A 24,519-nucleotide genomic window follows, 5' to 3' on the forward strand; every position below is an offset into this window, starting at 1 on the left:
GCGTTCTCTTTGCTCTCTCTCACTTTTTCTTCTCCCTCACTTCTTGCTCTGCTCTCTTGACATTGTTTGTGTTTGCTATGTGTGAGTTAGGCCTATCACAGCAGGGACAGGAACAGGTAATTTCTACTGCACAACGCAGCCTGTTTCGGGCCTGGTCCAGGGGTACTCCACCTTTGCAAGGTTGTATGTATCCTTTTCCTCTTACTACATTTTTATCTGCTTTTGTAAATGTTATTTTCATTTAACTTCCAAATTCTGTGTCAGTGTTGTTATTTTGGAGATAGAGTCCCCCTTCTGTCTGAAGCAAAACCAGCACAAATGCTACCACATACACAGCATCAGGCAGTCCTAACAGGAAAGGAGCTCCCACTAGTTTCTGTGAAATCACAGAGAGGCAATAAACTGGAAGGAGTGTTCTGGCAGAGAAGTAGCCTTTCATTTCCCAAAATACTTACCTTTAATGTTTTCAACATGTTGTGCCATCCAAGTCTTCATTATCTGACATCCTTGTTCCTTCCACAGCATAAAATCAATGATGTGCATACAAATATGTGGGAAAGAAGAAGGCAGGGAAAAGAGTCCTGCAAAAACGTATTTTACACTAGATGATCTTGGAGGTCTCTTCCAACCTGGTTGATTCTGTGATTCTATGATTCTCATGAAAAGACATCTGCTTCAATGGAGCTTCTGGAAAGCATCTTTATTGAGCCTCCTTTTTCTTGCCTGGCCCATATAGTGCAAATATACAGCAGTGCTCCTTTTCATTCCTACCTCATGCAGAGCAAACACTCCTCGTTATCTTTCTTTCTCTTGTGGGTCTGAGAAAAGATCAAGTGTCCTTTCACTTTCTATATTGGTTTTGTCACCACTTCAGAAGTAAGATTCTGTCTGCTTTTCTCATCTTTATTCTCATAATCTTTGTGGCAACCAAGAGAGAATCATTTGCCTCAGTCTTCAGTAGTAAGACCAGTTGCTCACTGGATATCTAGCTCCCTGAGCTGGAAGACAGGGATGGGGAGCAGAATGAAACACCCATCATTCCAGAGGAGATGGTCAGTGACCTGCTTCATTGCTTAGACATATACCAGTCCATGTGGTCAGGCAGCATACACCCAAGGGTACTGAGAGAGCTGGAGGAAGTGCTCACCTAAGCCACCTTCCATCATTTACCAGCAGTCCAGGCTAACCAGGGAGGTCCTAGCTGACTGGAGATTGTCTAATGTGATGCCCACCTACAAGAAGGGCTAGAAGGAGGATCTGGAGAACTACAGTTCAATCTTAGCCACGTGAGTACATGAATTGTGAGGAGTGCCACTCAGTGGGAAATTACTCAAACAGAGGATCTTCTGATCTTCTGATCCTCTTACAAGAACTTCCAAGTAATTTTCACAAGAAGTGATTCTGATCAGGATTAAAGGGGACCTACCTCCATCCAGGTGGACGAAACAGCCAATCAGGTTTGGTCTGGCACTTCAGACCCACAGGACTACAATGCCATAGTAGATACTAGCATACAGTGTACTGTAATACCATTAAGCTATAGAGAGCTCAAACCCATCTATATTTCTGAGGTGACAGGGAGATGTCAAGAGATGAGTCTCTTGGAAAGTGAAGTGAGCTTTACCAGGAATGAGTGGCATAAACACCTCATTTTCACTGGCCCAGGGGTCCTGCACATCCTTGGTACTGACTGCATCAAGAGAGGCTATTTCAGGGACACAGAAGGGTACAGGTGAGTATTTAGTATAGGTGCTTTGGAGACAGAGGGAACAAATAGTTGTCTGCTTTGCCTCATCTGTCAGAGAAACCTACTGTGATGGGGTTGATGAGCATTAAAGAACAGCAGGTGCCTTTTGCTACCACAGTGATGCACCAGTGGCGATTGCTGATTCACATCTACAAACATGAATCTATTGGTGAGACAAGTGATCAGCAGAAGGCACTCACCCTTCAACACCTCCCTGTGAGCAGTGTGTAAGTCCAGTGGAGAATGAAGATTAACAGTAGACTACTGTAGTGTGCATGAAGTTACATCAGCAATGAGTATTACCACAGTGGAGCTTCAATACAAAGTGGAGGCAAATGCAGCCAAGTGGCATGTCACAACTCACATCGCTAATGAGTCCGTCTCTATTCCTACAGCACCAGAATGCATGCCACAGTTTACTTTCACCAGGGAGGGGCATCCAGTACACTGGCCCAAGGATGAAAACATGGCCCCATCATTTTCCATAGACTGATTCAGACTCACTAGAATAAGGGGGAGCTATGCAACACCGGCAAGACATTGATGACATCATGGTATAAGGTGACACAGAGAAACAAATTTTTGAGAAAGAGAATAAAATAGTGGAAATCCTTCTGAAGACCAGTTTTGCCACTAAAGTCAAGTCAAGCAACTTCCACAGGAGATCCAGGGATAAAAAGGTAGGCAGGTGTCACTAGATCCCAAAGGATGTGATTAACAAGACTGCAGCTCTGTCTCCACCCACCACAAAAAGGAAACCCAGGCTTGCTTGTGTGTCATGGATTTCTGAAGGATACATATCCCAGCCTACAGCCTGATTGTGAGCCCTCTCTGCAAGTGACCCTGAAGAACAATTTTCAGTGGGACCCTGAGCAGCAACAGACCTTTGAACAAATTAAACAGGAGATTGTGCATGTAGTCATCCGTGGAACAGTCTGGACAGGACAAGATGTTAAAAATCTATTCTACATGGAAAGAATGGTCCTACCTAGAGTCTCTGGCAGAGAGCAACCAGGAAGATCTAAAGCCAACCCCTAGGACTCTGGAGCTAGGGATACAAAGGATTAATTACACTCCAACTGAGAAAGTGATACTGGCAGCATGTGAAGGAGTGTGACCTGCCTTGTAAGTAGTGGTACAGAAGCACAGCTCTTCATAGCACCCTGACTGCTGGTGCTGGGCTGGATGTCCAAATGGAAGGTTTCCTTTACACACCATGAACTGATGGAAGTAGTCACAAACTGGCCAGAGGACTAAGATTTCAGATGTCACCAAAGTAGGAGGAAACACATGTTGAGGAGGTCTCACATACAACAGACTCCCAAGTAATGAGAAGCAATGAGTCCTATCACACATGGTGGGAAAACACCAAAGGCAGAAGGCTACTGTTTGGAGTTCTACCCAATGAGCTGCTGAGGCTGCCGAGCAAAGATACAAATTCAGTCAGTTTGCAGGGGTGAAAGTCATCTAATTGTCTGTAGATATTGCTGAGCAGGAAAGGTGGAATGCTCTATCTCTATGCTCACTTATGGTTAGTGGCAAATGCCTTGTGAGGGTGTATGCTAGTTTGAGCCTAGCTGGGATAATTTAGTGAGAGGAAATAGATTACAGGCTGTGAAAAGAAAACAATGGTGATGTCTACTTCACTCATAGGCTTGCTGAGATGTATAAGAACACAAATACAGATGAAGATAAGAGAGTTTGCTCTCTGGCTTTGGGCTGCTCTTCTCTCTCTCTAACTTACTGCCTAACTAATCCATCTGCTTCCTAACCCCCCTGGATGATTCTCCAAAACTCACCTTGAATGTAAGGCAAAGTCTGGGATAAGGTAGAGGGGTGGGAAAAAGGTGGAAGGGTTGTTGGGAGCCCCTCCTCAGGACTCTGGTTTCTGGGAGGGCTGTTTAGTTTCTGTATTGCTTTTTAACTTGTATATTTCTGTATACAGCTGTATATATTGTAAATATCTGCTTGTATATTGTGCTAAGCTGTAAACATAAAGCTTCATTCTTTAATTTCCATCTTGGCTGAGTCTAGTCTGGGTGATTTTCACAAGTGCGGGGAAGCAGATAACACCCAAACCATCACAGGGTGGTTACAAGAATGTAAGAAAAGCAGCTGGCATTACAGAGGTAAACCCATATGGGCTGCTGAATTATGGCAAGATATTGCTGCTCAGGCAGAGAATGTGATGGCGAAAGTACATCACATGATTGGCCATGTATGCAAGAGTTAGGCCAAGTGGATCAGGCTGCTACACCTGAAGTCAATCAAGTGGATTTGGACTGGCAACCTAAGAATGAACCTAAGTGTGCCCAAGAATTATCAGGTCATCAAGGAAGATATGCAACAAATAGATGGGCCTGAGATCAAGCAGTGGACTTAACCATGGACAGTACTGCACAGGTTATCCATGAATGCGAAATGTGCTGCTATCAAGCAAGCCAAGCTCAAGAAAATCAAGCAGTTAAAGCCTCTGTGGAATGGAGAGTGATGGCTGAAATATAAATATGAAGAGGCCTGGCAAGGTGACTACATCACACTCCCATCCACCCCCATGGCAAGTGCCATGCCCTTGCAATGGTGTAAGCTATCACTGGATGGCTAGGAACCTACCCCATGCTGCTGCCCATAGCACCATTCCAGGCCTTGAAAAGCAAGAGCAAGTCTTATGGTGACATGGCAACCCTGAAAGAATCAAGTCAGAAAACAGGACTCATTTTCAAAACAGCCTCATAGACACCCGGACCAAAGAGTTGAGTGAGTGCATCACACCCCCTGCCATGCACAGGGAAACTGACCACTACAATGTACTGCTAAAAACTACACTGAGAGAAATGGAGGATGTGACCTTAAAAAAATGGGACAATCATTTAGCAGAAGCTGCCTCAGTACTTAACACCAAATGATCTGCCAGTAGAGATGGCCCTGCCCAATCCAAACTCCCACAACTGCAGAAGAGGATACAGTCCTCATAGTGCACATGAAGAACAGATTAGGGAAGGTGGTCTGAGTTAGTTGTGGTTTAGGCAAAGGCAAGCCTGTACACAGGTTTGTTTTTGCTTAAGGACCCAGATGCCTGTCTTGCATAACGCAGGAATATGAAGAAGTCTGTTGCATAAAACAAGGCAATTTCATTTTGGGTGAGAATAACCAGTTAGTTAAATTGTGTCATGTTAATTCTTAAGTAACTCTTTTAGGCATGACATAGATGGAATGGTATATGGGGGAGGATAATGTCCTGAGTTCAGCTAGGATAGAGAGAATTTTATTTACACGAAGCTGGGAATGGCCACGCTCTGGATAGCCATCTGAGCCAGCTAGGGGGTATGTGATAGAAAGCCATGCCTGCTGTATAAGGGGTAGACTAGTGCAGGCAGGCAGGGTAGGCTTCTGGTGTGGTAGCTTTTGGCATGTACACAAAAGCACTGGGTGAGCTGTTTGAGTTTTAGATCACTCCCTTTGTATATTGCTTCATTTGTATAATTGTTACTCCTGTTCCTCATTCTTTCTATTGTTCTATTAACCTCTCCTTATATCAATGCAAAGGGTTTTGCATTTTGCTCCAAATTTCTTCTTCCCATCCTACTGGGGGAGCAGGTGTGGAAAGCAGTTGTGCATGTCTGCACAGGGCTCAGCAGTGGCTACATCTAAAACCATGAGAGAAGCTTAGATGATGCATACATTTGAAACTAGCACTCACTGGTGAGCACAGGGCAACCACAAATCAGCAGTTTCCAAAAATTAATTTCATGGCTTAGATTTGGAGATGACTTACAGGCAGCAAATGGTTGCTACAGTGCAGTGATGGCGACTGCCCAGCAGGAACCCAGTATTGATAGTTGGCTGCCAGAAAGTTTCTCATACACAGGTATTTCCCAGCAGGGAAAAACCAGCAACTGCTAAAATTAACTACGTGTCATGCAGCCATTTGTTGTTAACGAGTAAGTTAAATACACAATCTAATTCAGCCTGCTCTTACTATGTTATTTGTTGAAACTCAAAAGAATGAACAATTCTGTTCCAGTTGACTCCTCTAAAATAAAATTAGGATGTACTGCCATGAAAATGAATGTACTTGCTCCACTGTTTTCTGTTTCCTGTTAACCAGCCACAGCAAAGCAGCAGCAGAAGTCCTATTTCCCACCTTTTGAAACAATTAACTCTCTACATCTCAACTAAGAACCACTCTTAGGTTTTGTTTGTTTTGCTTCATTTTTATTAGGAAGAAGGTAGTTACTCTATTCTGAGCTGATTAAGATGTGCACACCACTTTTTCTAGTGACCAGATCTCAAAAGGGTAGGTGTTTAATAAGACTTTTGAAACAACAAGTTCCAGGAGCAGCTGTGCTGTTGTGCCAGAAGATGAGCCAATGAGGGAGGCAGCCAGACTGGATGGGCAAGGAGCTGCTGAAGGAATTAAATGAAAAAAAGAGGGTGTATCACCTTAAGAAAAAAGGGGAGGTATCTCAGGAAGAGTTCAAGGATGTTGCTAGGTATTGTAGGAAAAAAATTAGAAAGGCAAAAGCCCATTTAGAGCTTAGGCTGGGCACTGCTGTTAAGGAGAATAAAAAATGTTTCTGTATTAATGGAAAAAGAAAGGCCAATGACAACCTCCAGTTCTTATTAGATGGAGAGTGGAATATAGTAACAGAGAATGAGGAAAAGGCAAAGGTGCTTAACACCTTCTTTGCCTCAATCTTCAATACTAGGACAGGTTGTCTCAAGGACAACTGGTCTCCTGAGGTGGCAGATTGAGTCAGGGACCCTTCATGAGGAAGAAGGAAGGGACCTGCTGAGCCACTTGGATCTTCATAAGTCCCTGGGACCAGATGGGATCCATCCCAGGGTGATAAGAGAGCTGGCAGAAGAGCTGGCAGAAGAGCTGGCTAAGCCACTCTCCACCATTTATCAGCAGTCCTGGCTCACTGGAGAGGTCCCCAAAGACTGGAAGCTGGCCAATGTGATACCCATCCAAAAGAAGGGCCAGAAGGAGGAACTGGGAAATAACAGACCTGTCAGCCTGACCTCAGTGCCAGGCAAGGTGATGGAACAGGTCTCCTTGAGTGCCATCACAAAGCACCTACAGGATAGTCAAGGGATCAGGCCCAGCCAGCATGGGTTTAGGAAGGGCAGGTCCTGTCTCACCAACCTGATCTCCTTTTATGATCAGGTTACCTGCCTGGTGAATGTGGGGCAGGCTGTGGATGTAGTCTACCTGGACTTCAGCAAAGCCTTTGACACTGTCTGCCACAACAACTCCTGGCAAAGCTGGCAGCTCATGGTTTGGACAGATTCACTCTGATATGGGCCAAGAATTGGCTGGAGGGCTGGGCCCAGCAAGTGGTGGTGAATGGTGCCACATCCAGTTGGCAGCCAGTCACTAGTGGTGTCCCCCAGGGATCAGTGCTGGGCCCAGTCCTGTTCAACATCTTTACTGATGATCTGGATGAGGGGATTGAGTCCAGCATCAGTAAGTTTGCAGATGACACCAAGCTAGGAGCAGGTGTTGATCTGGTGGAGGGTAGCAGAGCCCTGCAGAGGGTAGCAGAGCCCTGCAGAGGTACAGGCTGGATGGGTGGGCAGAGGCCAGTGGGGTGAGATTAAACAAGTGCATGACTCTACGCTTTGGCCACAACAACCCCAAGCAGAGCTTCAGGCTGGGGACAGTGGCTGGAGAGCAGCCAGGAAGAAAGGGACCTGAGGGTACTGGTAGATAGTAGGCTAAACGTGAGCCAGTAGTGTGCCCAGGTGGCCAAGAGAGCCAATGGCTTCCTGGCCTGTACCAGGCCACACCTTGAGTACTGTGTCCAGCTTTGCACTCCTCAATTCAAGAGAGAAGTTGATACTGGAATGTGTCCAGAGAAGGGAAACGAAACTGATGAGGGGCCTGGAGCACAAGCCCTGTGAGGAGAGGCTGAGGGAGCTGGGATTGTGCAGCCTGGAGAAGAGGAGGCTCAGGGGTGACCTCATCACTGTCTACAACTACCTGAAGGGAGGTTGTAGTCAGGTGGAGGTTGGTCTCTTCTCCCAGGCAACCAGCAACAGAACAAGGGGACACAGTCTTAAGTTGAGGCAGGGGAAGTATAGACAGGATGTTAGGAGGAAGTTCTTGACAGAGAGAGTGATTTGTCCTTGAAATGGGCTGCCCAGGGAGGTGGTGGAGTTGTCGTTCCTGGAGGTGTTCAAGAAAAGCCTGGATGAGGCACTTAGTGCCATGGTTTAGTTGACTGAACTGGGCTGGGTGATAGGTTGGACCGGATGATCTTGGAGGTCTCTTCCAACCTGGTTGATTCTATGACTACGATTATCAAAATCTTTCCTAGCTGACCTTCATATAATGTTCCTTTCTGTCAAGAGAATTAAATTGGCACAGAGTATTTTCTAACATTAGAACAGAAAGAAAGAAATATAAAAGTAGAAAAGCAAGCAAGAGAAACAACAGACCTAGCAATAAACTGACAGTCTTCACTCCTGAGTAACTTCAGTTAGTATTTATTAATATGGTGCTATTGATGAGATTATTCATTTCCTGGTTAAATTCCTTTCACCTGACAAGCTTAGCAGCAGTGATGTACCTCGCAATGTATCTCACATGAGACTCATGCCAAGATCCTTGAGCTGGTGAGCTTTTGTTTGTATGGCATGCCAACACTTACTGGTGTATTCCTAATAGCATTTACTCATTTTTTTTCCCTATCCCTGTCAGTAACTCTCCTTTTTCCACATGTATTATAACAAATACTGCTAGTGTTTGGCAGGAATCAGGTAAGTGACTTACCTTCATCTAAAGGAGCCTCTTCCTCCTCACAAGGAGAAGGAAGGAGAGGCTGCAGAGGTTCCATGTTGATTATGAGCTGCTTATTCAAAGAAGGAGAGCTGCGACTCTGGGTAATGCTGGTTCTGAAAGAATATGGAAAACAGGATCAGTTTATTCTGAAGGAAACAACTGCAGTTGAATACCTGTCATCTTGGAATTATTCTAAATAAATCACACCAGGCCTTGAGCTATCATAGATTCTGCACACTGAACACTGCTTTCAGCTATGTTGTGTTGCACCCTCAACACTCCACCTTTCAGCACTTTTCAGCACTCCAAGTGGAAGAGAACGTTTCATGATGGTTTGCTTCCCTCTACATAGCCTGACTCCCTGTTACCTTATGCAGAATTCAGTGTGTTGCTCCTCTCTACACTGCATAGCACACATCATCACTTGGCTTCAAGCAAGGGGAAAGCAAAGAGGAAACTAAAAACTTTCCTGATGTTGCTCCATTGCCTTCAGGACTGACTAAATGATTTGTTACAGTTTGAGCACTGTGGATTAAAGACTAAATAAAGCAAGCACAATTGCATCCCTTTACTCAACAGCTACACAGTACTCCCACTCTCACAGACCTGTGCTAGTTTGAAGCAGAGTAGAATGTTTTGGTGAGAAGAACTAGCTTACAGGTTGTGAAAGGAAAACAGTGGTGATGTCTACTTCCCTCAGAAGTCTCACTAAGGAGTTTGTGAAGAAGAAACGAAAACATTAGATAACACTCTCACCATTTTGGTCTCACTCTCTGCCTTGGGCTGCTGACTGAGCTGCATCTCCCTAACCTCACCTTCCATTTGGCCTAATCCACCTTTGCTTCTTAACCTCTTGGCTGAACCTCTATTCTTCCTTAGGACTGGGGTAAGGTTGAGAGGGGCAGGGGGAAGGTGCAGGGGTGGTTGAGAGCCCCTCCTGGGGACTCAGGTTTCTGGGAGGGGAGTTGTGTTTCTGTATTACTTTTACCTTGTATATTTCTATATATAACTGTACATACTGTAAATAGCTGCTTGTATATTGTGCTAGCTGTAAATAAATAGCTTCATTTATATTCCCAGAGCCAGCTGAGTCTAGTTTGGGTATTTTCTAAATCTGGGGAGGCAGGGAACACCCAAGCCATCACACGGACCCTAGACATTGCCTCTGTACCATGCCTCCAGGTGCTCATACTGATTCTCTTTCTTGTATTATATGTCTGTGGCAGCTGTTCATGGTAGCAGGTATTGAACTTACTCAGGAAAGTTTGAGGAAAGGTGTTGTTTGATTTCAGTCATGAGGCTCATTAGTCAAAATTCTATTACTGAGAATGAAAAATTGCTTTTTAGGATAAGTTATCTATAACTTACATAATAGAGGCCTAAAACAAGAGTCCTGCAATAAATCTGAACCATTACAATATACAATATTTACTTTTGAATAAAGTAAAGATGAAAGGGAACAGGTTTCCACCTGACTTCAAACAGCACATAGGTACAGTGCTGAATTTCTACAAAATGCAGTTCAACTTTGCACAACAAATACTCCATTTATAATTCCACATGAATAAATAAACTGAAGAAAGAACTTCCTGAAAGTGAAAAAAAGGAACTGTGTGTTGCTGAGCATTTAGGTAAACTTAGGACACAGATGTCCTACTCTAAGTCAAGTTAGACGTCATTAAATATTCTGTGAGGAAAAACAATCTTTCTTGCTCAATTGCCCTGATAATTTGCTCCTTAATGCATACCCAAAGATACTCATGTCCTCATTTGCATTTTGTGAGAAGTCTCTAACAACTATTTATTTCAAATTTTCACTATCTGTGGTGGTAGGCCCGATGGGGCAAACATGGGCTTATCCATGCCCAGACATGTTTGCCTGCCCCCCACTCCTTCTGTGCTGGGGAAGCAACCTTGAGAGAGAAGGGCAAAAGCCCTGGCTTTGCCTAATACGATGAGGCCTGGCAAAGTGCCATTCTGATTGGCTAACTGATGTTCCAACGCCCCACTAGTCATGGGCTGGACATTGATAAAAGGGACGAGCAGGCAGAACGAGACTGCTGCCACCTCATTTTGCATCATGAATTTCACTGGAGAGCTTACCAGGAACGGGCTCAAAATGCCTGCACGAGGTCGTCTTGCATAGCTCCCAGCATGAGACCATGCATGACTCAAGACATTCTGCCTGCCCCTAAAAGTCTTCCTGCTAAGACTACAAGCCCTGGAGATACCCAGATTGTCCAAAGGAGCTGGGGACAAGCTCAGAGATTGTCAGCCTCCTTTCAACAGAAGCCTGGGAGAAATCAAGACTCAGTGGCCAATCGCACAGAGTTCCATGTGTTTTGGGTACTGTGACTTACAGTTTTGTGAGTAAATGCTTAAAAGCCTCTTCCAGTATAATATATGCATTTGCCACTTTAAGAAATAAGTGATCTAGTTTTGCCTGTACCCCGCATGTATGAATTTCCAACCTGTGTGATTTTTGTTGAACTTGTGAATAAGTTTCTGGTGAGTTTTTAATTTTAATAAACAGTTTTCATAGTTATTAACAATCATCACCTGGACATTAAAATTAATACAGATTATTGCAATCACGTGAACCCAACAGTATCACCACAGGCTTGCTACACATCCCCTGGAATTTTGTGTTTGCTGGAAAAAGCAATCAAACAATTCCCAAAATAGGACTTGTGCCTGGGAGCACACCATGCTCCTACTTCATACTCATCACTCAGCATATATTTGTCAGAATAACTTGCTACCAGTTAATGGTGCATAACTATACATTTTGATAGACTTTCAGCCTGCAGTGCTTCAAGTATAATACCCAAGTACAAAGATAGTCAACACTAACCTCAAACTAGACATTTCTTTCTTAATGTAACTATAGTAACACTAAATTGGCTTCAAGCAAGAGGGCACAGGAAGAGAAAACTTACATTTACATATTTTTTAAATATGTATAATATTTACCTTCAAACATTTCCCATTCCCAGTTCCTTCCACAGAGTAACTTGTTTCTAAAACCTGTTCTTTTTTTTTTTAACCTGAACATTTTCTATGCTTTTTTGCCCACTTGTGCTTTTAAAAGGACACACTTTCTACTCTCTCCCATTTCAAAATGTGCACTATAAAAACACTTGAAATCATTAGATTTTTCTTAGTCTAAGATACTGAACTTGGAAAGTTAATCATTAAACACATATATTACTATTTATAGGTGTTAAATACATAAGATGTTGCTTTATAAACTTACTTGCCCTCTAATTTGCTTTTCTTTATGTATACTGAGACTTTTAAATGGTAAGTTTAAAATATTTTAACTACCAAAAGCAAAGAAAATTAAAATTATAATTTTGCATGAAAACAATCCCCTGTGGAAAGCAGGCAATGAGTTATTTCCTAATGTAACTATTTTCAATTGTATATCCAAGTATTCTACCTTGTCTCAATGATGGACCTACATTCTGCCTTCTGTGTTCTCTGCTAGCATATTCTAGGCCATCACTTACTCCATTTTAAAATATGGCCTTACAAGTTGCTACAAGTTTGTTTCTACCTTCAGTAAAGATAATTTACTTTTGTCTCAATGTAGTTGGAATAGCCAAAATATACCAAACACACCCCTGCCATGCCTGAAAAAAAAATATAAAAATAAGGAAGTTAAGAAACATTTTAAATTAAGTTTTGAGCAGCTTTTTATTACCTCTTTCATCTCTTTTGAGTGACTCTAATTACGTTCCTAACAATTTTCACTGTCGCTGCAAATGAGTTGTAAGTATTAGAAAGAATTTGTTTCCTTATAAATTCAAACTGCTTCATCCTAATAAGACAATTCTTTAATTTTTCTCCATACTGAATTAACGTCTTGCTTTTCAATCTGATTGTGTTGTGGAAAAACTATCAAGTGTATTTTTATACATAGAATCATAGAATCATAGAATCAACCAGGTTGGAAGAGACCTCCAAGATCATCGAGTCCAACCTATCACCCAGCCCTAGCCAGTCAACTAGACCATGTCACTGAGTGCCTCATCCAGTCTTTTCTTGAAGACCCCCAGGGACGGTGCCTCCACCACCTCCCTGGGCAGCCCATTCCAATGGGAAATCACTCTCTCTGTGAAAAACTTCTTCCTAACATCCAGCCTATACCTACCCTGGCACAACTTGAGACTGTGTCCCCTTGTTCTATTGCTGGTTACCTGGGAGAAGAGGCCAACCCCCACCTGGCTACAATGTCCCTTCAGGTAGTTGTAGACAGTAATAAGATCACCCCTGAGCCTCCTCTTCTCCAGGCTAAACAGGCCCAGTTCCCTCAACCTCTCCTCATAGGGTTTGTGTTCCAGGCCCCTCACCAGCTTCGTTGCCCTTCTCTGGACATGTTCCAGTACCTCAACATCTTTCTGGAATTGAGGGGCCCAGAACTGGACACAGTACTCAAGGTGTGGCCTGACCAGTGCTGAGTACAGGGGAAGAATAACCTCCCTTGTCCTACTGGCCACACTGTTCCTGATGCAGGCCAGGATGCCATTGGCTCTCTTGGCCACCTGGGCACACTGCTGGCTCATCTTCAGCTTACTATCTATCAGTACCCCCAGGTCCCTTTCCTCCTGGCTGCTCTCCAGCCACTCAGTCCCCAGCCTATAGCGCTGCTTGGGGTTATTGTGGCCGAAGTGCAGAACCCTGCACTTGGCCTTGTTTAATCTCATCCCATTGGCCTCTGCCCACCCATCCAGCCTGGCCAGGTCCCTCTGCAGGGCTCTCCTACCTTCCAACAGATCAACACCTGCTCCTAGCTTGGTGTCATCTGCAAACTTACTGATGCTGGACTCAATGCCCTCGTCCAGATCATCAATAAAGATATTGAACAGGACTGGGCCCAGCACTGATCCTTGGGGAACACCACTTGTGACTGGCTGCCAACTGGATGTGGCACCATTCACCACCAATACATACTAGCATGCCTACACAAAATAGAATCTTTTGAAACTAAGCAAGAATTATGAATGAAATAACAATGCACTTTTCTGTCAGGATGGTGCAATAACAGTCTATGTCATAATACATACAATAATTTAAGCTACTTTTCTGTCTGATTAAACCCAGCTTCAAAGCAGCACAGATTAAGTTCCCTTGTGTAAGAGACAATAAGCTACTGCCAGAATTTTTTAACACCAGCAATACATACTTCCCAAGGCTTGCATGCCTCATTGTGAAAGTTCACAATGACAGATATTAAATCTCATAGTAAAGTAAAGAGAACTTTTCTGTAGAGAACAATAACCCTCCTTAGTCCTTAAACTTTAATATTGAATGTCTGGACTTACCTGTGGACTTCAGGAGGTTCCCTCTGGATTTTAGAGCTTGCCTCCACAACCTCTTTGGCTACTTTTCCACTGCATTAGAGCACGAAACAAATATTCAAGAAAATTCTAAGATGAGTTTTTTTGATGCCAAGCACTATACATACCTGAACAATTAAGTTACATTCAAACGGAGGAAATTCCTACCAAAAATAAGCTCGTATGTAGAAGATATATAGTGTTACAGATTAAGAATTCTACTGACCACTTGTCTGCAAAGCTACCGCAGAAAAAGAAATCTCTGTAGTAGAATGCTAGGAGTGCAGATGAACTGTCCTCTGCATACCACTGATTCATCCAGGGCTAAGTGTTAGCTTGTTACAGAGGGCATGTAATTTCACCACCAGCATGCATCTTTGTTTTCACAGAAGCTGCACCAAAAGGGAAACCCTCTTCTGATGAAATTGAGCTTTGACATAAGTCTGAATGTATTATTTCATAATATATTTATTATATACAATACTTTTATTACATAAGGGATGCTAAAGACACAATAGTCTTTCAAATCTTGTCCTGAATTAGGTGTGAACAGGTCTTAAGCCCTCAGTTTGCCTTGAGTACTGATGTTTTCTCTTACTTTCTGATGTGGTTTACTGTGAGAAAAATTGCAACACCCACCTATATCGAAATCTACTGCCTTTAAAAAATATCTTGCTGCTGGACATGGTCTTGATCTGACTTGATTTTGCATACCTTGAAGACAAAGAACAGAGATTGTCACATTTTCAGCACAGATGGAACCTGGTAAGAAAAAAAGAACAGGAAAACTACAAGCTTTGTTGATTTTATACCATAAAGTGATAGGAAATAATAGAGCTTTTCAACTTTTTTAAGGCCTTTATACAAACTAGAACATGAAGTGTACGTACACCAATTCAGACAGTGCAGAACAGCTGAAGCAAGTGATTATCTGGGTAAAAAAGCAAGGAATTTAAGTACAGATACATGCTGCATCTCTAGAGGCTTTTAATTGATAGGATGAAGGAAAGACCACGGTGCACCAGAAGTCCTTGGGACAAGTTTGTTCTAGCATTGCCTGATTTGTGGGAAGATAGATGTATTGCAATTTTTCCACTAGCAAAGCAAAGAAATAATACATGGCAACACTTGTCTCCAAGGGTAGCTGCATTTCCAACATCTCTATACAGTCATCTTTTTAGCCTATATTGTATCTTACTGCTTTTCCCTAACCATTATGTAAACAACTTTTATCAGTCTTTTATCACAAAGATCATGGAAGAGTGCCTTAGACATATAATCCTCTTGATGTGCTCTGCCTTCAAAATGGCAACCTGATTTCATACTGAGTCTCTCATTCTCAAACTCTAGTAGACAATCTTCTATGATTTATGTCTACTTAAAAATAAATCACAGCAATCAACCCTGAGCCTGGATCAACAAAGGACTAAAGCCCTGGTTTTCAAGACATGCCAAACAATCATGACCTTATCTTACACTCCAAGTGTCAAGCTCTTCTAACCAGAGAAGGGGACCAGATCTAATCAAAGTGTCATTTTCATGAATTACTTATGTAACTTGTCTGCATCTGTTCTAATCATACTAGAATACCTTATTTGTATCATACAGAACATAAACAGATAGAATTAATCTCGTATTGTTAAGTAACTAAGAGTTCACCACTGTGCAGCTCAGTTTCTCTGAAATGTATGAAAACTTTTGCTGTTCAGACCTACTATTGAAAGCCTTTATTTAGAGATGGTGTAAACAAACCAGCCTCAATTTCATGTTTGGAGAACTGTTGTTCTTTGCGCTCCACATACTGACCATTACTATTTTCCAATCTATCAGCCAGTTCCCAACTATTGGTATTACTAGAGCAGCCCTCTTTTAAGACCCAGCAAAACTAAACATGAAAACTTAATTTTACGCAATTGTGCTTAAGGAATAACCCCACAGTAGAGCCCTGAAGAGATCTATAAAGCAGGGGAAAAAAAATCATGAGAAGCTGCCAGCTGCCCTACAAACACCAAGATTAGATAAGATAGGAGAGAAGCAAATGACTACCTATTTATTTCCCTCTTGTCCTATGGAGCAGACCATGTCAGAGCAGATATCCACACTGCAGTTCATGGAAGACCTTGCACTACAGCAACTGGGAATGTTCTGAGGGAAGCTACAGCCTGTGGAAAGCTCACACTGGAGCTGGCTCCCGGTAGGAATGGCCCAAGGAGAGCAACCCCTGCTGCTGCAGTTTTATCCTGAAGGGCTATGCCCCATGGGAAAGATCCATGCTAGAGCAGTTCATGCATATCACTGGAGCAGGTGCCAATTGTGAGGAGGAAGAAGTAGCTGGAACAGCTACGAGCTGACTGCAACCCCAATTCCTCATCTATCTGCACTGCTCAGGGAAAGGAGGTCAGGTGAGTCAGAAGTGAGGGAATGCTGAGCCTGGGAAGAAACAGTGGAAGAGTGTTTTCAGTTTTATCTTTACTAACACCTTAAAACACAAGTAAGAAGTTGAGACACAAATTAAATTAAACCTTCCCTAAGTCAATTTGGTTTGATCATTACTGTAAATGGTAAACAATCTTTCTGCCTTTATCTCAAGCCACCAGCTTTTCCATCTTACTTTCTCTGCTTGATGTGTTAAAGAGAGGACATGAGAGCACAGCTGGTCAAGCCCAAACCCACCATACCAATACATTTGTGACCAAAACTCAAACAGTTAATATTACAATCATTTAACAATAACAGCAGAGAGATTATATTCCTATGAGTCTCTCTTAGAGAACTAATTTCTCTCATTTGGATGGGAAATGTTTCCTGTTCCCTGTATTTATTTCTAGCAACACAAAATAAAACCACTCAAACACCAAGCACTATTTTCCTGCATATATGTACTTCCAAGGGAAAACACTTCCTAACAAGATTTTTAGGAATGCAGACAAATCCAGTAGATGTTAACACAGAAAATTATCAGCTGCATTTTAGTATCTCATATTTCCTGTTTCTTCATTATAGCAATTTAATCATTTAAATTGATTTATTATTGTATTAATGTTGAAACAAAAGAAAGAATCTTCTCCAAAATAAAGCAGGTCATTAATATGCACGTTAGAAGACACAGTTTTCTAACCTAGTAATTATTTACCCTTACAGCAGCCCCTTGGTGTTGCTAAGATACAAAAATAAAACAATCATTTCTATCAATATGCAAAATGCTCTAAGAAGAGACTAAGTAGTAAGAAGAAAAGCTATGTGCCCAGAGGGAAACATCAGTAAGTAGATCTAACAAACTCAGCCAAGAGAAGAAAGAACCCATCATGAGGTTTTTAATAAGCAATTATTTCCAGGTTCATTTTAGGGAGTGGGGAGGAAGATCCTTTCTTTTTTTTTTTCCTGGCCAATTTACACTCTCTTTAAAAACAATCAAACAAGCAAACACACATGAGATGCCTGACATCTTTCAAAATGTATCTAAGAACATTTTCTTTTGTCTTTATTTTTTTTTAATTATTGCAGAGAATTTTTTTTCCAATCAACTCTTACTAAATCTTGGATTTCAAGTGGGAAAGCATTAAATACTGGCAGAAAAGCCCAGAGAATCAAGCGTAATAGGCTGTTGTCTGCATTCCCTAAGACACCTGACAGCAGAGCTAAGATCCACAACTATGTTCCCAAACACATGTGCAGTGCTGAGTCAATCCAAGTCACATTATGGAGCAGCAAAACAGTGTACTGGAAAATGTGAAGTCATGCATAGCCAAAAGCTTCTTGCCTCATTTAGATTTTAAACAATTTATAATATTGGCTTGAAACGAAATAATATTACCTATTAACTTGCATATTTTCTGTTTGTATTTTGAATTCTGTTAATGAAATGGAATGTATCACATTGAATCATCTACTCACACATTTTTTTCTTCTATTACAGATAGTGACTTCAGTTTTACATACTTGTAAAAAGCCTGGTTCTCCACCCCACATTTCCAAAGATGCTTGCAGGCTGCTGGTGTAGAGGTATGGAATGATAGTACAGACTTTTTCTAAGTGTGGAAAAGAAGGTAAATAAACACAATGAATATGTGTAATTCTTAGAGATTGAAGTAGCTGTACTTGAATGCTTGGTACTGTGGATTACCTCAACCCTGGTTCAGGGCCTTGCACTTGGCCTTGTTGAACCTCGTAAGGTTCCTACAGACTCTCTTCTCAAACCTGCAGAGGTCCCTCTGAATAGCATCCCATAATATACAGATGCCTCTCACGCTTTAAATTAGGCAAGTGCTTTAGTGCTTTAAAATTCATTAAAACGGACTACACAAAGACTAAAAACCACGAGCAATGAACTCAGCCCTGCATGAACACTGAAAAATGTCACAAATTAGACATTCTTTTCACAACAGCTCTCAGTCATATGCTATATTTTAGTAAGTATATGAAGAACAATTCTTTTTAAGTTTGTTTAGTCAAAAAAAATGTTCTGTTGTAGTTGATTCCAAATCAAATACAGAAGTTTTGAAAAAACACTAAATCAGACCTCTTTCTGAGTTCCAAACACATAAAAAGTCTTCCCTTCAAATTTCAGTTTATAGACATCACACCTAGAAAGAGAAAAGTCACCTAAGTATAGGAAAAACAGACAGATCTACAGCTAAGAAAAGCAATTTGCATGCAAGTTTCCCTGACTTTCAAAGTCAAGCAAGCTATCAAATGACAAAGAATCTCAACAGTACTCTTACAACCTTCAGCATAAAAGTATTTCATGTTCAGAATAGAGAATGTTAAGTTCAGAGTATTTCTTTTACACCCCTATGCATCTTCACAGAATTAACTTCTGCTGTAGGAACATGAAAGAAAATTAAAAGCAGGCTACAGTTTTTGTTTATATTCTATTTATTACACTTTCTGTCATTTCTGTTATATTTTAAAATCTTGGAATATCTAATATGCGTAAATTCAGGGGAATATAATACTCACTTTTGTCCTTATTTATTTACTTCTAGGTCTTGGAAATGAAAGGAGCAGACACTGCATCAGATAAATCTCACTAGAATGACCTTCCAATAGCCAGCATAACACTGAGATAGCTTAATGGATTTTTCTCTATTACAGTTTCATTTTGTTTCATTATGCAGTTCATTTGTATCTGTTTTACATGCCAATGGACTAAATTAATATATTGAGATGTCCAAAAAGACCTGTTATCCTTAAGTAACATGGAAAACTAAGTCCTGTGAAACTCATTTCCCACAATATGGTAGGTAGATAGGTGCTTGGCAAGTGTTCTACTCTTCTCCCTGTGACACAGGCTGACATAACAATTACATTGCCCTTGTGCTAAAAGCACAAATCACACAAATAGGGAATTAACCCTAGGGAAACTACAGAACAAATACAGTATCACAAATGGATGGTTTATGACATACTTGTTCCCAGATCTCCACAGAAAACACAATACTACAGACAGGAGGACTACACAGCTACACTGCTGAGGACTTAGCTATCAGATAACATTCTATGGAATAAGTCCATCTCTACACAGAAAAAAAAAAAAAACAAACAACAGCTAAAACCCACTCAAAACCAAACAACCTCACCATTCTTTTACCTCCTGCCTACCTTCTTCCCACAAGCTGGTCTGGGACCACTAAGGTGGAGCAGCCAAGTGCTGCTGACATCTGTTTTGCAGCACTCTGCACCCCAATGCTGAGGGCATGGCCAGCTACTGTCACATCACCTGTGTAAGCCTAGTTTTACCTCTCCCTCATATGTGTCTGAAGCTGCTCAATGAATTTAAATATTTCAGACAAATAGAAAAGAAAATCAAACCCAGATAAACTAAGGGTAACTGCATACACCTCCACTTAAAACAAAAGAGAAATAAGAAAAACAAACAAACAAACAAACAAAAAACAAACACAAAAAGCAAAAGCATTTTCATCTCCTCTTCTGTTCACCAAATAAGTTATTTTACAGTTTGCAAACTGAGGAAACAGAAACCCTTTCAAAAGTCTCGTGATGATGTAGGTGGATTCTTGTAAACTCTTCTATATATCCCTGCCAATAAACCTCACTGATGATTTACAGCACAGTTAAAAACTCATATCACTCAATTTTAGCATTTGTGCACTATGTGGATTAATGTACCCTGTGGAGTAATTTTCACTGGAGGAAAAACAAGATGAAATTATTATTATTATTACCCTATTTCTCATCAAAGATCCTTTAAAACAGAAACATGATGAGACAAGAGAAAGAATATTCACATGATTTACCTTAAAGACAAAAAAACGCAGGTGAAGATAGAAGGAAGAAGGGAAGACACAAAAGAAAAGTCTCTTTCATAGGAATCTACTCATCTTTCACATGCTTACCATTTTAACAAATGAATTCTTTTATTCCCTTGGAAAACTACAAATCCTGCAGCTGTGAAACCTAAAAACGTAGTTGTCCCCATAGAGTCCTTGAAAGAAAAAAAGAAAAAGGTAATTTCCCCCTCATCCAGTGAGATATTTCTTAACTGATAGCATACATTGTTAACTCACTATAGATTAGTGAGTTAGATTTTGTCTTCCTTTTCAAAACAAACTTTGCATTCAAATGGTACACTTGAGGAGAACAAAGACTGCTCTTGACAATACAGGCCACGGTTACTTCTAAAGATTTAAGCATCTTATGATTTGTTCCTGTCTACTTGTAGCTGATAACAATGGACAACCTTAGGCATATTTACTAATTGGACTCAAAAAACACTTCGGTGTATGTTTCCCTCTTAACATGCTGACTAACTACACAGACTAGAGATTCATATCTCTTTCAACACTGTCCTTTTAAAAGATTTCACCATATATTGTTCCTCTGTGAGACCTGTTGGAAGTTCAGACAACTTGTACCACAGTAAGAAAGTGTTCTTGAGTACAAACCAGAACACATGGTGATACTTGCTTTTCAAATAGGAACGACCATTTAAAAAATCTTAATTTCACAATAAAAGGTCTGGCTTATAGTTTTTGAGCAATGATTTAAGTGAGTGTTCTATTAAGTGGATTTCCTGTCCACTCAAAGTTCCAGACCCTCATCTTGATAAAGGTAGGCAACTTTATTATGGCTTATGTTCCACCAGTAAAACAAGAGCAAAAAGAAAAAGTGATGTTTATGGAGCAGCAGCCACTGCTCTGGAAGGAGCATGTCAGAAGGGGCATGGTGTAAGGTGCATGCAATAAGGAGCTGAGGAAGGACTCTGCTTTGCAGTTCACTTCCATAAGACTGGAAAATTTTCCCTAAGCATGGCAACGAATCCTTGCATGCTCCCACACTATGAGCCCTTCCACACAGCTAAAGAGGAAACTTTAAGCCAGTTTCAATTGCCTCAAGTGACAAAAGTCTCTGAGATGCTGTCTGAAAGTCTGCAGTATAGTTTCAAACTAAAGTTTAGTAAGTCACTGACTACACCTCAGCTCTGAATCAGACTCTATTTCACCCAGGAGCAACATTTTTGGCAAAATACATATGACATCAAATGCAGCTTTATATTAGAAATTACTTTTTTAAAGGACCTTACCACCAGAACTGCTAAGTGAACAGCACTGCTGTTCCACCCAGTAAGACTGTATACAAGCCAAAGTAAAAGAAGCAGATATAATCTGAAGCAACATTAAAAATAAACACTGCAGATTACGTGGATGAAACAAAGTAATTAAAAATGCAGGTGTAAGGGATAATCAGAACTGGTGATTAAAAACATCTTCTTATAGAGAAACACAAAATACCAAAGTGGAATATGAAGTGGAGGAATATGAAAATGCAGTATCTGGTTTTTCCCCTCTGTACATTTGGTTTGCTGTTCTTCCTAAGATTTGCATATTTTGGTGGTGTCTGAAAAAACAATCTGCCAAGGACTGCACCTTCTGGACAGAATAATGATGAATCTTGAAAGTACTGACAGACATAAAATATTTCAAGCCTGAGGCATTTAGAGAAGCTTTTGCACTAAGTGCAAACATATTATGAAGTATAATAAAAGATTTTGTCATGATAGCCTACTACATTTTCTTATGATGTCCTGCCTCCTCTGGAAGAGACCTCTTATTTAACTGATGCAAGGGTGTCAACCAGACAACATTATTTCAAGTCTTAATATGTAGTCCCAAGGCAAGATCTTTCGTAAACTACTCCATTTGTGCCTGGGCAAAAACTGGAGGTGGTAGATCAATTTAATTAATGGATTTTTACTAAATGTTAGTAAAAAGACCATTTTATTAGATTTCAGTTTTAAAAAATTGTTACCTTGCAAGGGTGAGGATCAACACCGTAAGTTTCCAAAGAATATGCTTTCAGGAGCAAGTTAAATTCAGCAACAGCTGGGCTCTGACCTCTGAAATTAACAAAGAAACAGTAATTTAACAGCCAAAAGTAAACAGGAGAAAAAAAGAGTTTTTGACTGGGGATTTCAAGTGCCTAAATCAAAGGAAGGAAAAAACTTCTTACTGAAATACAAACTATACCAATCATATTCTGTTTATAATACAAAGATGGAAAACTTTTGAAGTGTTTCCTCCTGCTGAATTGTACAGTGCCTAATATTTCAGGTAAATTCTGATGTGGGCTTTTTTTCCTCTCAATCCTGAAATAAAAACAATTTATGCAGTTAATCAGATTTATCCAATATCCATCAAGTACTTGTTGTCTTTTGATATATGTGCACACCAGCTTGAACATCAAATAAACCTTAGCATCTTTTTTTTCCCCACAAATTCTTGCTCCTTAACTCCTTTAAAAGGTTTGAGCAGATTAATAAACATTCCTTCCAGCACAGGGTACAAACATGGCAGTCATACTACACTGTCTACTCAGATGCATGCCTAATTATAGCAGTGTCTGTTACCACCATGATAGTCCAGAACCTGTCAGCATTTCCATTATATGCCCCTATTTTTAGGATGTCTATAATCAACCATGAATATACACTAAAGGCTGAACCATGGTGTGCAAGATTTGAGTTCTAGAAGAAGTTTTGTCATTGATTATCCTAATTCTTGCCATTACAATAAGCTCCATCAGTCTTAAAATGCCTGTTTGCCAGCAAACCATTCCAAGTATTACTTTATGTCTTTGTATGACTACAGTAGGTGATTCTGATAGATACTATACCTTTGGGACAACTTTAAGAACTTTAGAAAGCCAGGATTTCTCAAGTGCTTCTCATGCAAATTAAAAAATTAACAAATCTTCAAGGGACACAGCAATAGTCAAAATTTATCTTACCCCTGAATTTTGGAGTCCAGTCTCATGCAGTGACTAATGGCACTCAAGAACAGGCATTTAAAGACTGCTGTGTGCACTGATGCAGCAAAATTTCCCTGCAAGCCTGTTGCAGCTCAGTATCCAGAAACCAACAAGCACTGACATAAAGATTCAATATCTGGCCCCAAGTTCAATTTCACAACCAAGACACTGTCTAGCATGCTCATGGATGTCAGATCCTATTTTGAACCTACCAAGCTAATGCCCTGTGGCAGTGTAAGTGACAATGACCTTTTATGTTACAAAGTTTTAATTCACACTCCTTTGTACTGCACTGCTCATCATCTACCAGTCAATCCTGCAATACCTCTTTGGCATACACCTTTTAGTCCTCTTTGACACTACACTACTTACACTTTATTTCAGGTGATATTTTTATTGAAGTTTAGCTTTTAAAGAATAAGAAACCACACACATAATATTAGAGAAATGCTCTTCTTTCTTTTTCCTTCTTTAGACTTTTTTCTTAACACCTTCCAATAGAAACAAATTAATGAGATGGAACCCCAGAAACTGGAAATGTGCACTTAAGTCAGTATTTAAGGTGAAGACTGTATGAAAGCAGCACACAAAACAAACACACTTCTGCCCAGTCATCTTTCTACTCTATTAGACTGTTTTTCTCCCTTTTTAACACTAATAAATCACAACTTTAGGATCATGAATAAGCCTTAAAAAGGCAACAAAGCTTGTTTCATGTATCAGCCAACTGCACAGCACAGAAATAATTAACTACTTGACCTAAATTACTACTACTGCACAGTGAAAAGCCGCACAAACAGATTGTTCGATTGCTTACTGGAAACTGGGTTTTATAGAAAAATAACATACTAAAATGCATATTTTTCCTGCCTCCCATTGATGGTATAAAGGAAAGTAGTCAGTGTTCTAGTCTGAAAGGACCAAAAAGTAACAAGTAACATGGAACAGTGTGATCTGGGGGCTTTGGCATTTACAAAAATGGAAAAAAGCTACTTTGAAATTATTATTAACAAGACACATAAAAAATAATTAGCATGCATTCCGCACCTGTAGCCTCTGAAACTATGTTGTCTTTATGTACTTCAAGTGGAACAACTTGTACTTGGAAAAAAGAGCAGAAGACATGAACTCATTTGATCTTATCAGATTACAGGCTAATCAAATGACTACTGTACAAAGTCTTAAAAGAACATTACAAAGCAGAAAAGTCAAGGGCAGTATCAAATGAAAAAAATTCCTTATCAAGGGATCAGTATCCCAGCCTCGATAATGTGCTTTACATCTGTAACACAGCAATAAGATTTTCCTTTCCAAATAAAAATGTAGCTATAGCAAATGTTACTAGCAAAGAAAAGTCAACATTTTCAATCACTGAT

General features: G+C 40.5%; 1 protein-coding gene across 3 annotated transcripts in view; it reads right to left on the reverse strand.

The window, feature by feature from the left end:
• The window catches only part of FRMD3 (FERM domain containing 3), a 174,431-nt gene that overhangs the window by 14,557 nt on the left and 135,355 nt on the right, over window positions 1–24,519 (reverse strand). For all 3 annotated transcript variants that reach the window (XM_064140210.1, XM_064140211.1, XM_064140213.1), the window contains 7 exons: window positions 22,145–22,232; window positions 20,233–20,321; window positions 18,396–18,459; window positions 17,816–17,904; window positions 14,516–14,590; window positions 13,862–13,930; window positions 8,526–8,647 (listed from right to left, as the gene is read on the reverse strand). In XM_064140210.1, the coding sequence (XP_063996280.1) occupies window positions 8,526–8,647; window positions 13,862–13,930; window positions 14,516–14,590; window positions 17,816–17,904; window positions 18,396–18,459; window positions 20,233–20,321; window positions 22,145–22,232 (596 nt within the window). The remainder of the gene's footprint in view (window positions 1–8,525; window positions 8,648–13,861; window positions 13,931–14,515; window positions 14,591–17,815; window positions 17,905–18,395; window positions 18,460–20,232; window positions 20,322–22,144; window positions 22,233–24,519) is intronic.

Source organism: Pogoniulus pusillus, chromosome Z, assembly GCF_015220805.1.
Source record: "Pogoniulus pusillus isolate bPogPus1 chromosome Z, bPogPus1.pri, whole genome shotgun sequence".
NCBI classification, from domain to species: domain Eukaryota; kingdom Metazoa; phylum Chordata; class Aves; order Piciformes; family Lybiidae; genus Pogoniulus; species Pogoniulus pusillus.